Raw genomic sequence first — 17,158 nt, forward strand, 5'->3', positions numbered from 1 at the left:
GTTTTTTCCACATTCTACTAATTCTAAACTTATCTAAAAAAATCAGCATATTAGACTTAGACAACCTTTATTGTCATTCAGTCTGCAACAAGTGGACACCGAACGAAATTTCATTGCAGTTTGGCTCAGCACAAAATTAAATATGAAGTGTATTAAATTAAATTATGCAGCAGCAAAAATATTATAAAATGCAATACTATAAAGTGACCTGTGGAATTAGGAATGTTCAAGTTATAAATAGAAGTTTAGAGTTTGGGTTTGGAGTTCAGCAGTCTGGTGACCTGGGGGAAAAGCTGTTACAGAACCTGGTGGTCCTGCACCGAATGCTGCGGAACCTCTTTCCAGAGGCCAGAGGGGAGAACAGTCCATAGTGAAGGTGTGAGGGGTCACTGATGATGTTTCTGGCTCGAGACATGCAGCGCCTTGGTGCAATGTCCTGAATGGAGGAAAGAGAAGTCACTCCATAGTTCATTTAAGTACTATTATATGTTTTAAGTACTATTATATATTTTGATGTCAGGTCAGACGGGAGTCTGCTACTGGTAACATTGTAACCCAGTACAACCTGCCGCATGGACAGGTGGTCGGTGTCTAAACCGGCTCCCCCACCAGTGCAATGCTGGTGAGGAGGGTGGCATGTCACCCTGCAGGATTAAAAACAAGACCTGACAAATGGCGGATGAGCTCATTGTGAGCCAACGGCCAGCATGCAACCCCCCAAAGTCTCCAGTGGCAGAACAGTATGAAGACGTTCTTAACTGGGATGGTGGATGAGGGCTGCAACAGAGTCTGGATCCCCAGTCATCGAGGTTTCCTTGCCACTGGAGTTCGGACCCTTTCTCTGTGAAGTATCCGTGTGTCTGCTGTTGTGCACCAGCTTTCCCACGCTAAACAATTTTCACGCACAAGGCGTCTACCAATACCATGTTTAACCAAGTCCTGCGGCAACCGGTGAGTGGCGACAGGGACAGGATAGTGAGATCTGGGAGTCCCTAGCCTTGGACTGGCATGTTAGGTGGCAGAGTCTGATTCAGTCGTCTCAATCTTGGAATGGAGTAGAGGAATGTTTCAGCAGCTTTCTCTGTGACTGAGCAGCCCTTTTCAGAATCTACTCTGCTCACCCCTGATGTGGGGAGGGGGCTAGAAAAGGTGCCCTAAAAATAGTCTGCTCCACTTCTACCTGGCTGGAATACCGCGTCCAGCAGGATCATCTTTCAGCAGTCAAAAAACCCACAAATTAAATCTTGGAACTTGGAATGTACATACCCTACTGGATGACACAGACCACTCCAGTCGACCCGAACAAAGAACCGCCTTTGTATCTCGGGAACTAAGTTGCTTCAATATTGACATAGCTGCTCTTCAGGAGACCCGAAGAGGAGGTGCCGGACAACTGAGAGAACATGGTGGTGGCTACACCTTTTTCTGGCAAGGCAGACCTGAAGGCCAGCCAAGGATGCACGGTGTTAGTTTTGCTATTAGAAGTGAAGTTATTAAACTATTTGCTGAACTTCCAAGCAGTGTAAATGAACGTGTTATGACGATGCGCCTTACGCTAGCAAAAAATGAGTATGCTACTATTATATGTGCCTACACGCCTACCCTTGACGCTGAGGATGAGATCAAGGAAGACTTCTACTTAACACTGGATACCATCATCACAAACATCCCGAAAGAGAATAAAGTTATTATCCTAGGCGATTTTAATGCCAGGGTTGGAAGAGACTATAACCTTTGGAAAGGGACAATTGGCAAGAATGGGGTAGGAAACTGTAACTCCAATGGTATACTTTTGCTTACTCTGTGTGTCAAACACCAACTTATCATAACCAACACGCTCTTCTGCCAGAAGAACAGATTCAAGACCACATGGCAACATCCTAGATCAAAACACTGGCATTTAATTGACTATGTAATCATCCACGCACATGATCAGAAGGAGGTCCTTATTACCAAAGCAATCACCAGCACAGATAATTGTTGGACTGATCATCAGCTCTGAATATCCACCGATGGAGACAGAAAATGGTAAAACGACCCAGAAGGAGACTTAATGTTGAGAAACTGAAAGATCATGAAGTGCGTGACGAACTGCAGCAGTCCCTCCACCAACGCCTTCAATCCATACAATGTGATGAAGTGGAAGAATACTGGAACAAGCTAAAGGCAGCCATTCTCTCAAGCAGTGAAGAAACCATAGGCTATTGTAGCAGGAAACACCAAGATTGGTTTGATGAAAATGACGAGGCTATTAGAAATCTTATTCAAGAAAAGAGGAAGGCCTTCTGTACCTGGCAGCATGACCCAACAAATGAGGTCAAGAAGAAGGCTCATCAGACCATTAAAGCTGAGGCTAATCCGCTGGATTAAGGACCAATGGTGGGTTGACAAAGCCAAAGAGATTCAAGATCTTACGGATAGTCATGATAGTCGTGGCTTTTTTAGTGTCACAAAGGCGATTTACAGTCCTAGCACATGTGGCGCAGCTCCTGTGAAAGATAAAGATGGCACTCTCCTTAAGGATGATGACAGCATCAACCGCCATTGGAAGGAGTATTTTCAAAATCTCCTAAACCGCGAATCACTGGTAGACGAATCTATATACCTAGAGATCCCGCAGCTGCCTGCGACTGTTGAGCTTGGACTAGAACTGGGGTGCCATGGTAACGGCCCGCGGGCTGGATACGGCCTGATTGGTCATCACATCCGGCCCGGTGGTTCATGAGACTTTTTTTTTTTAATAATAAATTAATAAAAATCGAATGTTGTGTTTTTTTTCGTAATGATTTTAAATCTAATGTTTCAATTTGATTCCATTTTCGTGTAATCCATCGGTTCGTTTTTAGCTGCTCTCTGCTTGCTGCAGCACGCACAGATGCAATGACCCGGATTTAATGTAGAGTAGGCTAGTTGTTGCTCGTTCACAAGCAACAACAGTCTAAAAAGAGAAAAGTTGATTCTGAGGGTCGCATCTTTCAGGAAAAATGGAGAGAGAAATACTTTTTCTGGGAAGTAGGGGGAAAACCTGTTTGTCTGATTTGTTCGCAACAAGTGGCTGTACCGAAGGAATACAATGTCAAAAGACATTACGAGACCCACGCCGACAAATACAGCCAATTCACCGAGCAACGCAGGACTGAAAAGCTAAATGAGCTTGCCTCAAACCTTCAAAAACAGCAAGCAGCTTTCTCAAAGTCTCGAGAGACACATGAAGGTTCGTTTTAATATCATACATCATCTTCAGTTCTCCTTTAATGTTAAATGCGACTGTTTTCAAAGAGGGGTGTCTCAATATCTTTGTTGTACATTTTATTTCATGTTAGGGGCAGTGAAGACGAGCTACATCATCGCGTGGGAGATCGCAAAAGTGTCCAAGCCATTTTCGGAGGGTGCATTCGTCAAGGATAAATACGCATCTGTTGGAATCCAATCTTTCTATCAGTCATTGCCACCAGAGTACCCAATTATCACGGCCTTTGCCGGTAAAATACTCTGTATGTTCGGGACAACATATTTATGTGAACAGGCATTTTCAGTAATGAATATTAATAAATCGAAACTGCGTAGTCGTCTGACCCATGGACATCTCAACGATGTCATGAAAATAGCAACTGCCCAGAGTCTGTCCCCCAATGTCGACAAGCTGGTAAAAAGTAAAAGACTTCTGGCTTCCACATGTAAAATGTAGCTGGTATTTCTCCCCCATGTTGCTGTGTGCTTGAGGGGGAATAAACAGGATGGGTGTGTGGAAATATATGTGGGACTTGACCAGCAAAGTTAATGTGCCATCTGTAGTTTGTTTTTATTGGTATGTTCAGTCATATTTGGCTCTTTTAAACTAATGCTACTGGATATTTAGTCACTTGACCTATTGGTGGAATTATTTACCCTGGCACTTCTTTCTTTTGACTCGTTTAGGCCTACTTGCCAACCGTTTTAATTGGCCTAACTAGGCCTATGCATTGACATGTTTTTGATGTGCAAGATCAATAAATCTGATCTAAGTCATTTACAGTTTACACTTGTGTTATTTGTGTCTTAGTCCATTTCTGTAGCATTTTTTTTTTTTATAAATGTAGGCTACTTGCATGCTTAGACTGTTACATTTTCAGAGGGTAAATTGCTTTTGTCTGCCATGTTATTGTGCGCCTCATTTTGAGGCTATAGCTTTACAATTCCTTTTGGGCGTATAGGCCTTCAAAAATCATATAAAATAATGTCCTTTTGTTGAGTTAGTGTCTAGTCTTTTCAGGCCAAAAGTGTAATTCGGCCCCCAAGGTCCCACTTGAAAAAAATCTGGCCCCCTTACCAATTTCACCCTGGCACCCCTGGACTAGAACCTTGCCTTGCTGAAGTAAAAACTGCCATCAGTCAGTTAAAGAATGGAAAGGCCCCCGGTGGTGACAGAATACCAGCAGAGATCTTTAAATTCGGGGGAGAAGAACTTACCTGTTGTCTCCATCAGCTCATTCTTCTCATCTGGCAGAGAGAGAAAATTGCTCCGGACCTAAGGGATGCTGAAATTCAGTGGTGTGCACAGACATTTTGGGGGGCAAGTGCTCTGGGGGGGAAAAAGGGCACTTTTTTGCGCATGTGGAACACCTTATTATAAAAGTCTGAGATTTAACCCTCCTCTTGTGTTCGGGTCGCCACTGACCCATTTTGGTTTTTAAAGGTGTAAAACAACCACTTAATGTTAATTTATTATATCAAGGCTTTTTGACTTTGCCAGGAATCTCTAGTTGAACAAAATAGAAAAAGAAATTTTTGTTTTCCTTAATCTGAAAATGGTCTAGCAAAAAATATAATACTTATGTGCAGTTGTTTCTGTATGCGACGGGCTACTTCACGACAAAATAATTACAGCTTGGGCTTAGAGGGCAAACAATACATTTTCACTCGATTCATGTGTCACCTGGCTGGTGGGGCAGGGGAAGAGCTGACTGACTGCCCGATGTGTTGTCTGCGCTACGACAAGGCCGTGGCTTCCAGGACGCTATGCTGCTGCAACCTCACATTGAATGCACTGCACGCTTGTTCACGTGACAGAGCAAGAGAGACAGAGGTCCGGTGTGTGTGCGGAGGGGGCACACATCGCGACATTATTTTCACACACGCTTTTAATGCCGTGGCTTTTCTAAAAGATCATGTCGACATTGGCCTCAGTAAACTGTAAAAAAAAATTCAAAAGGGCACTTTTTTGGACAGAGGGCAGAGGGGCAGGTGCTTGAGCACCACCTCGTGTCTATCTGTGCACGCCACTGCTGAAATTGTCAAAATCTTCAAGAATGGAGATAAATCGGACTGTGGAAATTATTGTGGCATTTCATTACTTGCTATTGCTGGCAAAGTCATCGCTCAGATTCTTGCCAACCGTCTACATCCCCATGCAGAAAAGTTTCTCCCGGAATCACAGTGTGGGTTTCAGGCTAACTGAGGAACTATTGATATGATCTTCACCGCACGTCAGCTGCAAGAGAAGTGTCGTGAACAACATCAGCCACTCTACATGGCCTTTATAGACCTCACAAAGGCCTTCGGTTCAGTCAACCGTGAAGCCTTATGGAAAATCTTGGCCAAGTATGGATGTTCTGAGAAATTTATTTGTATTGTTAGACTTCTCCATGATAACATGACCGCCAGAGTCCTAAACAACACTGCCAATAGCGAGCCTTTTGAGGTGAAAACGGACGTAAAGCAAGGCTGTGTGATTGCACCCATTTTGTTTTCCTTCTTTGTAGCAGCTATTATGCATCTAGTGAAGAACATAATCCCAGGTGGGATAGAAGTTGTCTACAGAATGGATGGTGGTTTATTCAATCTAAGCAGGCTTAAGATGAAGACCAAAACCAGTCGTACATCGGTGGTGGAACTTCAGTACGCTGATGACAATTGTATCTGTACCACCTCAGAAGATCTACAAGCGATTCTGAACGCCTTTGATGATGCCTACCGGAGACTTGGTCTTTCTATAAATGTGAAGAGAACAGAGGTTCTTTTTTAGCCAGCTCCAGTTCAAACTCTTACCTGTCCATCCCTTAAGATCGAAGAGACTGTCCTACACAATATACAGAGTTTCTCCTACTTGGGCAGCATCCTCTCACCCAAGGCAGATATTGATGCTGAGATCCAACATCATCTTCAAGCTGCCAGCTACACCTTTGGTCAACTGCAGGAGAGAGTCTTTGATGAGAGAGGTATATGAACTGACACAAAAATCCTAGTATATAAGGCTGTTGTTTTACCAACGCTTCTGTATGGCTCAGAGTCCTGGACTACTTATCGATGGCACGTGAAGACCCTTGAGAAATACCATCAACGCTGCCTCCGCCATATCCTGGGTGTCAACTGGAAGGATCGACAAACAAATGTCAGTATCCTGGAAGAGTCCAAATGCACCAGTATTGAAGCCATGGTGATGCAAAATCAACTTTGTTGGTCAGAACATCTCTTACGAATGAACGACTCTTGCCTTCCCAAGCAGCTTTTATTCGGCCAACTTGGCTTTGGAGCGAGATCGAGGGGAGGACAAAGGAAGCATTTTAAGGATAACTTGAAAGCATCTCTAAAGTCCTGTGGTATTAGTGTTAACAACTGGGAGGATGCTGCTATTAGCAGAACCAGTTGGCGAAAGGTCGTCCATGAGGGTGTGTCCCACTTTGAGCTAGAAAGGCGAACTAAGGTCCTGGAGAAACGTTTGCTGCGCAAGGAAAGGGAAAAGGCACCTTTACTGCTCACTGCCACTAATAAATGCCACGTTTGCGTAAGGCTGTGTGCCTCCTGCATTGGACTGTTCAGTCACCTGCGGGTGCATAAAATCTAAACATTTTCTTGGTGGACAATCTTACTCACTATCAAGTGATCCCTGATGATGATGATTATATATTTTATTTTATATTATACATATATATTATATATGACGTCCTTTCCATGAACATTTCTCTTCCTTTCTTACTACTTAGTCTTTTCCCCCATCCCCTCTGTAAAATGACCTTGGAATTGTGAAAAGCACTATAGAAATTCATCCATCTATCCATCCATCATCTGTAGCCACTTATCCTGTGCAGGGTCGCGGGCGAGCTGGAGCCTATCCCAGCTGACTATGGGTGAGAGGCGGGGTACACCCTGGACAACTCTCCAGATCATTGCAGGGCTGACACATAGAGACAAACAACCATTCACACTCACATTCACACCTACGGTCAATTTAGAGCCACCAATTATCCGAACCTGCATGTCTTTGGACTGTGGGGGAAACCGGAGCACCCGGAGGAAACCCACACAGACACGGGGAGAACATGCAAACTCCACACAGAAAGGCCCTCGCTGGCCACTGGGCTCGAACCCAGAACCTTCTTGCTGTGAGGTGACAGTGCTAACCACTACACAACCATGCCTCCTATAGAAATAATAATAATAATAATAATAATAATAATAATAATAATAATAAAATGGCCTGTCAGCCCTGTGATGACCTGGCGACTTGTCCAGGGTGTACCCTGCCTTTCGCCCGTAGACAGCTGGGATAGGCTCCAGCTTGCCTGCGACCCTGTAGAACAGGATAAAGCAGCTACAGATAATGAGATGAGATGAGATAAAATGGCCTAAATATAATCTACATCTTTTCATTAGTCATATTGGCTATGGAGGCGGCACGGTGGTGTAGTGGTTAGCGCTGTCGCCTCACAGCAAGAAGGTCCTGGGTTCGAGCCCCAGGGCCGGCGAGGGCCTTTCTGTGTGGAGTTTGCATGTTCTCCCCGTGTCCGCGTGGGTTTCCTCCGGGTGCTCCGGTTTCCCCCACAGTCCAAAGACATGCAGGTTAGGTTAACTGGTGGCTCTAAATTGACCGTAGGTGTGAATGTGAGTGTGAATGGTTGTCTGTGTCTGTGTGTCGGCCCTGTGATGACCTGGCGACTTGTCCGGGGTGTACCCTGCCTTTCGCCCGTGGTCAGCTGGGATAGGCTCCAGCTTGCCTGCGACCCTGTAGAAGGATAAAGCGGCTAGAGATAATGAATGAATGAATGATATTGGCTATGGAATAATATTGGGATTTTTTTTCAGCTTTTTAAAAAGAAAGATTTAAATACTGGTCTAAAAATGAAATATCTCTTACCATAAAGATACTGCCCAGGGAATTAATATTTATATGATTTAAGCAAACAAACAAACAAACAAACAGTGGTTAGGAAGAAGGTTCTGGGTTTGAACCTCGTAGCTGAATGGGGTCTTTCCGTGTGGAGTTTGCATGTTCTCTCCTCGTCCCTGTGTGGGTTTCCTCCGGGAGCTCTGGTTTCCTCCCACAGTCCAAAGACATGTGAATTAAGTCGCCTGGCTACTTCATTGCTGTGTCTTTTTTATTTAGAAGAAAATAATTTACACTAAATGATCTTTTGCACTGCTGAATGGTGTATTTATAAATTGTGAGATATTTAGATTTTCTGATTCTGTTTGAGAATAAATATATTTGTAAGTATTTTTGTAAGCATTAATATATAAAGGCCAAGTACAAACTGCCTGCATGAACAAGTTTGAGGAAATACTGTATGATAATATATATCCATCCATCATCCATCTTCTACCGCTTATCCGGATTCGGGTCACAGGGGTAGCAGCCTAAGCAGAGCAGCCCAGAATTCCCTCTCCCTAGCTACCTCCACCAGCTCTTCTGGGGGAATACTGAGGCATCCTCAGGCCAGCTGAGAGATGTAATCTCTCCAGCATGTCCTGGGTCTGCCTCAGGGTCTCCTCCCGGTGGGGCATGCCCAGAAAACCTCCCTTGGGAGGCGTCCAGGGAGCATCCTAACAAGGTGCCCGAACCACTTCAACTGACTCCTTTTGATGTGGAGGAGCAGCTGTTCTACTCTGAGTCTCTCCTGAATGACCAAGCTTCTCACCCTGTCTCTAAGGGAGCGCCCAGCCACCCTGCAGAGAAAACTCATTTCTACCGCTTGTATCTGCGATCTCATTCTTTCAGTCACTACCCATAGCTCATGACCATAGGTGAGAGTGGGAACATAGATGGACCAGTAAATTGAGAGCCTTGCCTTTTGGTTCAGCTCTCTCTTTATCACAACAGACTGGTTTAGTGTCTGCATCACTGCTGATGCTGCCCCGATCCGTCTGTCCAACTCCCGCTCCCCCTTACCCTCACTTGTGAACAAAACCCCAAGATACTTAAACTCCTCCACTTTAGGCAGCAACTCCCCCCTGACTCGGAGTAAGCACTCCACCCATTTCTGGCTGAGCGCCATGGCCACAGACTTGGAGGTGCTGATCCTCATCCCAGCCGCTTCACACTCGGCTGCAAACCATCCTAGCTCATGCTGTAAGTCACAGATTGATGAAGCCAACAGGACCACATCATCTGCAAAAAGCAGAGATGTGATCCTGCTGCCACCAAACCGGACACCCTCTGCCCCTTGGCTGCGCCTAGAAATTCTGTCCATAAAAGTTATGAACAGAACCGGCGACAAAGGGCAGCCCTGGTGGAGTCCCACATGCACTAGGAACAAGTCTGACTTACTGCCAGGAATGCAAACCAAACTCCTGCTCCGGTCATACAGGGTCCTAATGGCTCGCGGCAGTGGGCCCTGGACCCCATACTCCTGAAGCACCCCCCACCGGGCACCACGAAGGACACAGTCGTAAGCCTTCTCCAGGTCCACAAAACACATGTAGACCGGTTGGGCAAATTCCCATGCACCCTCCAGTACCCTTGCAAGGGTAAAGAGCTGGTCCAGTGTTCCATGACCAGGACGAAAACCGCATTGTTCCTCCTGAATTCGAGGTTTGACTATCGACTGGACTCTCCTCTCCAGCACCCCAGCATAGGCTTTCCCAGAGAGGCTGAGAAGTGTTATCCCCCTATAGTTTGAACACGCTCTCCGGTCCCCCTTTTTAAAAATGGGGACCACCACCCAAGTCTGCCAATCCAGAGGCACTGTCCCTGACCTCCACACAATGTTGAAAAATTGTAAAACAATGGGGACTCCATTGTTTTACTGGGGGACTTCAACGCTCACATGGGAAATGACAGTGAGACCTGGAGGGGGGTGATTGGGAGGAACGGCCTGCCCGATCTGAACCTAGCAGTGTTCAGTTGTTGGACTTCTGTGCCATGCATGGTTTGGCCATAATGAACACCATGTTTGAGCATAAGGGTGCCCATAAGTGCATGTGGCACGAGGACACCCTAGGCCGTAGATCGATGATTGACTTTGTAGTCGTTTCATCTGATCTATGACCATATATCTTGGACACGGGTGAAGAGAGGAGCAGAGCTGTCAATTGATCACTACCTGGTGGTGAGCTGGATCAGATGGCGGGGGAGGAGGCCGGACAGACCTGGTAGGCCCAAATGTGTAGTGAGGGTATACTGGGAACGTCTGGCAGAGGCTCCCGTTCGTCAGATCATCAACTGCCACATCCAGCAGAGCTTCAACTGCATACCGGGGGAGGATGAAGACATTGAGTCCGAGTGGACCATGTTCCACACCTCCATTGCTGAGGTGGCCGTGCAGCGTTGCGGCTGCAAGGTTATTGGTGCCTGTCGTGGCGGTAATCCCTGAACCCGGTGGTGGACACCTGCGGTGAGGGGAACCGTCAAGCTGAAGAAGGAGTCCTATCAGGCTTGGTTAGTCTTAGGGTCTCCAGAGGCAGCTGACAGATACTGATGGGCCAAGCGGAACGCGGCTCAGGCAGTCACTGAAGCAAAAACTCGGGTGTGGGAGGAATTCGGTGAGACCATGGAAAGTGACTTTCGGTTGGCCTCGAGGATATTCTGGTAAACTGCCTGGTGGCTCAGGAAGGGGAAGCAGTGCTCTGTCCTTACTGTTTATAGCGAGAATGGAGTGCTATTGACCTCAACTGGGGACATCATCTGACGGTGGAAGGAATACTCTGAGGGTCTCCTCAATCCCACATTCATGTTGTCCAAGGAGGATGCAGAGTCTGAGGGTGCTTGGGAGGACTTGCCCATCACAGGGGCTGAGGTTGCCAAGGTGGTTAAAAAGCTCCTCGGTGGTTGGGCTCTGGGGGTGGATGAGGTTTGTCCTGAGTTCCTGAAGGCACTGGATGTTGTTGGGCTGTCTTGGCTGACACCCTCTTCAACATTGCGTGGCGGTCAGGGACTGTGCCTCTGGATTATATATATATATGGTGGCACGGTGGTGTAGTGGTTAGCACGGTCGCCTCACAGCAGGAAGGTTCCGGATTTGAACCCAGCGGCCGGCGAGGGCCTTTCTGTGTGGAGTTTGCATGTTCTCCCTGTGTCTGTGTGGGTTTCCTCCAGGTGCTCCGGTTTCCCCCACAGTCCAAAGACATGCAATTAGGTTGACGTGGGGCGGCTTTGGGCTGAGGTGCCCTTGAGCAAGGTACCGAACCCCTGACTGCTCCCCGGGCGCTCTGGTGTGGCTGCCCACTGCTCTGGGTGTGTGCGTGTGTTCACTGCTTCAGATGGGTTAAATGCAGAGGATGAATTTCACTGTGCTTGAAGTGTGCGTGTGGCAAATAAAGGTTTCTATGTATATATACATAATATATATATATATACACGTAAATATATAATTTGCAGAGGCTATATAATATATTTTGTTCTTATATATTACATTTATATTTATATGAATTTTTCTACCTGACTGTTTTTGTTCTCTTTGATCTGTAATCTTCCCATAAAGTTTATCTTTTAAAACATGCTGTTACGACTTTTCCTCCCAGACCGGAAATGGATCCTGCTGAGGTTCAATCCCTAAAGCTGTGCTCGTGCCTATATAAGTGCACTAAGTAGGGGGTGAAGCCACGAGCCCTACCTCCCTACCGAGTGCACTTGGTGTGTGACAGAGTGCGGTTTGGGAGCGGGGTGATAACGGGACTCCGCCAGCAGCGCGTTATTATTTATCCCGGGATAAAAGCGGTGCGGGTTCAAAGGAGAAAGTTGCGACTCTGTAGTGTTTTAGTGGAACAGATGTGTGAGTGAGTGAGTGAGTGAGCGGTGTGTGTGTGTGTGTGTGTGTGTGTGTGTGTGTAGGGGTGTACTCTCGGACTGAGACCCACTCTGAGGTGTTCCAGCCTGTAGAGTTGCTGTGAGGAGACAATGGAGTCCCTCCGCCATCAGCAGCGCCTCCAGCCCGGGGTGGGATACGGAGCCACACTGAGAGCCGCGCTCAGGCCCGGAGTCACCGGAACCGGAACCGTGGCCAGCTCCGGGCCTCCGCCGCCGCTCCCTCCGCTCCACAGCCTCAGCGCCGGGTTCATGAGCCACGCCGGACTCGGAGCTCCAGAACCGGCCACAAACCCGGCCGTGCTGCGGGAGGCGGTGGACGCGGTGGTGCGGAGCTTCGCCAAGCACACACAGGGCTACGGCAGGGGTAGGACACCTTATAACGCGCTATAACCACACACAGGGCTACGGCAGGGGTAGGACACCTTATAACGCGCTATAACCACACACGGGGCTACGGCAGGGGTAGACACCTTATAACGCGCTATAACCACACACGGGGCTACGGCAGGGGTAGGACACCTTATAACGCGCTATAACCACACACGGGGCTACGGCAGGGGTAGACACCTTATAACGCGCTATAACCACACACTGGAATAACACTACAGGCTCAGTAATAACCCTTTAAACACTATAATAACTATATAAACAAAATATTAACTATATAAACATTATAATAACTCTATAAACACTATAATAACTAAATAAACAAATTAAGTCTAAAAACATAACTCTATAAACACTACAATAACTAAATAAACACCATAATAACTCTATAAACACTATCTATCTATCTATCTATCTATCTATCTATCTATCTATATAAAATGTATATTCAGCAGTCCATCGTTACGATGATGACTGTGAAGTCTCATCTCATTATCTGTAGCCGCTTTATCCTGTTCTACAGGGTCGCAGGCGAGCTGGATCCTATCCCAGCTGACTACGGGCGAAAGGCGGGGTTCACCCTGGACAAGTCGCCAGGTCATCACAGGGCTGACACATAGACACAGACAACCATTCACACTCACATTCACACCTACGCTCAATTTAGAGTCACCAGTTAACCTAACCTGCATGTCTTTGGACTGTGGGGGAAACCGGAGCACCCGGAGGAAACCCACGCGGACACGGGGAGAACATGCAAACTCCACACAGAAAGGCCCTCGCCGGCCACGGGGCTCGAACCCGGACCTTCTTGCTGTGAGGCGACAGCGCTAACCACTACACCACCGTGCCGCCCGACTGTGAAGTTGTGATTTAAAAAAATATATATATACCTGGCATGCTCGTTTGTGGGCTACAAGACCCGCTTTCGAGCGACAGTATCTTTCGCATCTTTCACACTTGAAAGATGTGGCCAGTGGGGGGTTTGAGTTAGGGATGTCCCGATCACGTTTTTTTGCCTCCGAGTCATTTGATTTTGAGTATCTGCCGATACCGAGTCCCGATCCGATACTTCTATAGAACATTATGAAATGAACTAAGAGCAAACAATAAAATCCAGGATGTCCCTTATTTTTATTTTTTTCCACCAACTTGTATGAGGTAGGTTGAATTACAGTCTCAAGTCAGAACAACTCAGAAATAGAAAAAAATTTTCTTCACATTAGGAATAGTGCAACATTAGAACCTAGTGCAACATTAAAGACTCAATAGTCTAGTATTAAAACAAATAGCTGCTTAACTTAAAAATAGGCATGGCATCAAAATATCAAATGCAAATAAATGTGCAAATAAAAGTTACTGCAATCAAGTCAGGCCTGTATTGTGCTTTTTGGAACTTCAATCTAACTCGTATTCTCCTTCTCTACATTTACAAAATAGTATGTATGTTTTTCTTGATGAAAATTAGCATCTCAACATGGTCAGATGAGAGCCGGTTCCTTTTCTCATCAAGGACATTTGCGACAGCACTAAAAAGTCTTTCGCTGTCCACAGAGCTGCAGGGGGCACAGAGATACTTGGTAGCAACAGCAGCAAGTGATGGGAACTGAGCAGCATGATCCTTCCAGTACTGAAGGGGATTGCTCCTCTTGGGGGTGGTTTGCTGTGAGAAGTAGGTCTGCACCTGCACCTCTGCTGATGTGGTACTCACTGACCGGGCCTGTGACTGCCTCTCTTGCAAGATCTCCTCAAAGGCACTGGCCAGGCTGCTGCATCCTTCAAAACATGGGGACTTGCTCACTGGCTCTGCTGTGGCCTCTGGCTCTTCACTGGTGGCCCTCCTCTCCTCCATCTTCGCCACCTCCTGGATGAGATTGTCTTTGGCAAGCGCCAGGTGGCCTGCCTTGTTGAAGAAACTGAAAATAGATAAATGTACCATTACTTACACTTCAAAACAACCTAAGAAAGACACCACATAGCACAGTAGTTCAGTACAATTGAATTACATGTGCTCAATAAATTAATAAACAATTAAAATCACCATATAACTAATTCTAAATTAAAAGGGAAATTAAATATTGGCTCATATTACTGGTGATAACATGTTGACCAAAAGGGGCGTTTTAATTTAAGTGTACTTGCCCATCTTTGTATCTGGGGTCTAGTAGCGTGGCCATGTAGAAGATGGGCTCTGTTTCTACATCAGCAAAGCGCTTCTCCACTGCCTCCAGGAGAGTCCTCTTCATGGTCCTGATCCCCTGGTCATGGTCACCCTCATGAGACAAGACACGTCTGAGGACTAATGGATGAATGAATGAATGAATGAATGAAAGGGATAGTTTGTTAATGGATTGTTTCAAACATGTTACAAAATAAAATAATAAATAAAAATTACCAGTGATGGTAGGAATAACATCAGCTGCAGATGCAGTCTGTCTGCTCACATCTCTGGTCAGTTCTTCAAAGGGAGCGAGAACCTCTGCTGCCTTTGTCATGAGCTCCCATTGGTGGGCAGTCAGTGTTGCTGGTAGGGTGCGCTCAGCAGCATACACACTGAGAGCCCGTTTTTGTTCCAGTAGACTCTGCAGCATGTAATAGCTGCTGTTCCATCTTGTCTGCACATCAGAAATAATACCAATAATTTGTATTATTGTTATACAGTTCTCATATTCTATAATGAAAATAAGGTTCATTCCATATCATAATAAACTGTATTCAGAGTATGCTTCACTTCACTACTATTACAAAGAAATTCTGTTGGCAAACCAGGTGCAGAGCAACGTGAATAGAAATAAATAATGGAATTGGAATGAAAATGAAAACAGAAATCTCACCTGTACATCTTGCTTCAGGCGCTTGACATCCATGTTCAAGTCCATCTGTATGTCTTCCAGACAGGAGTAGGCCAGCGGCGAGTGCTTGAAATGGTCTACGATCTTCCTCGCGTTGGCTAGTGTGTCTCTGACACTATGCTGTGAAAGCATGCCCTCGTGCACAACGAGCTGACAAGAATGCGCGACACAGCCCACACTCTGTACTCCCAAATCCAGCATGGCTCTCTTCATATTTGCAGCATTATCGCGCAAAATGACGTACTCGTTTTTTGTCGATTCCCCAGTTGTTTAGCATCTCTTCTATCGCCTGCTGGATACGTTCTGCTGTGTGGGATCCACGGAATTCCCTGACATACAAGGTCGCACGACGTAAAACAAACTTGCTGTCTACCCATTGCGCAGTGAGACTTAGTAATGACATCGGACACACAGAGGAACTCCAGATGTCTGTGGTAAACGCGACATCAGACGCCTTTGCTAATTGCACAAGTAGCTTGTCACGGATCTTTTTCTGTAGTGCTGGCAGTGCTTTTTCAACGAAGTAGTGACGTGAGGGCATACAGTATTGTACCTAGGTTCCAGGTGCTCTAAAAGCAGGAGAAATCCAGCGTCCTCTACCAGGGAGAATGGTTGGTCACTCATCGCTATCATTTGGGCAATCTTTTCTGTAATTTGTTTTGCCTTATTACTGTCGCTGGGCATTTTCTCTTTCCTTTTAAAAGTTTCTTTGAGTGTTGGCTGGCTGGTTGGCTTGTTTGCCACACTGAACTCGTTGTACTGGGTCGGGTGCTTGTTTTTTAGGTGTCTTATTAAATTAGTTGTGTTAAACGCACCCTTTGTTTTCCCACCTCTCGAGATCCCGAGTTTGCAAAGCTCACAGTTTGCTACTGCATTGTTCTCCTCGTTCACTCGGAAATATCTCCACACAGCAGACATAGCAGCAAATCCCGCGCCTCAGTTTATCCGATACCTGATCGGAACCTAACGCCCGAGTCCGGATCGAGTCCACAGTCATGTGATCGGGGCCGATTTCCGATCACGCAATCGGATCGGGACAACCCTAGTTTGAGTGTCTGATTTTATGTCTTTCCAAGTACTTTTCCTCACTAGCTTTTTCCACCTCTTTGATGGCCCTCACAGTAACAGAACGCCAATGGCTTCTGTCCATAGCTTCACGTTGCCATGTTGAGTGACAAATGCTACTAGTCTTCATATGACGCTTCAGCACACCTTTGAAGCTAAGTTTTGGGTGACCACACTTCCTTGTTCCACAACTTAACTCACCATAGTATACCAATTTTGGTGTACACGTGTTAAGCATCCTTTGCACATGACCCATCCACCTGAGTTGGGATGCTGTTATAATAGCTTCAACACTAATGGTTTTGGCTCATCTGAAAACTTCCACATCAGGGATTTTATCTTGCCATTTTATATGGAACCACGAGTTGGCCTAGTGGTTAGCGTGTCCGCCTCTCGATTGGGAGATCATGAGTTCTACTCACAGTCGGGTCATACCAAAGACCACCATAAAAATGGTACCTACTGCCGTCTGGCAAGGCACGCTGCAATACAGATGTGAGTGGGGAGTCAAACTCTTGTGGTTACCAGAAGACCCGCCCCCCCCACTGTAACCCTAGCTATGCAAGAGGCAGAGGGCTGCGGAAACAGAGATCGGCGCCGCCACATGGCGTAGGAAGGACTTTGATTTTATATGGAGCAGTTGCCTTAGATGACATAGCTGGGTTCTCGTCAGCTTCATGATGTGTCTGCGATAAAGGCTCATGCACTCCACTGACTATAACAGGCATGGAAGAACTGCAGCATTGTAAACCTTGATTTTAGTTTCAACTCTTACATCATGGCGTGACCAAAGCCTCTTGCATAATGACCCATATACTTTATTTGCGGCAGCCATTCTTCTGTCCACCCCAAG

At 46.2% G+C, this 17,158-nt stretch overlaps 1 protein-coding gene across 1 annotated transcript in view; it reads left to right on the forward strand.

Annotated features, from left to right (window-relative positions):
* Nucleotides 1-11,841: 11,841 nt before the first annotated feature.
* Nucleotides 11,842-17,158, forward strand: part of lix1l (limb and CNS expressed 1 like) — a 32,029-nt gene continuing 26,712 nt past the window's right edge. Inside the window, exon 1 of the mRNA XM_060941950.1 lies at nt 11,842-12,365. Within this exon, the coding sequence (XP_060797933.1) occupies nt 12,092-12,365 (274 nt within the window). The 5' untranslated portion in view covers nt 11,842-12,091. The remainder of the gene's footprint in view (nt 12,366-17,158) is intronic.

The sequence above is a fragment of the Neoarius graeffei genome, chromosome 16, assembly GCF_027579695.1.
Source record: "Neoarius graeffei isolate fNeoGra1 chromosome 16, fNeoGra1.pri, whole genome shotgun sequence".
Classification (NCBI taxonomy): domain Eukaryota; kingdom Metazoa; phylum Chordata; class Actinopteri; order Siluriformes; family Ariidae; genus Neoarius; species Neoarius graeffei.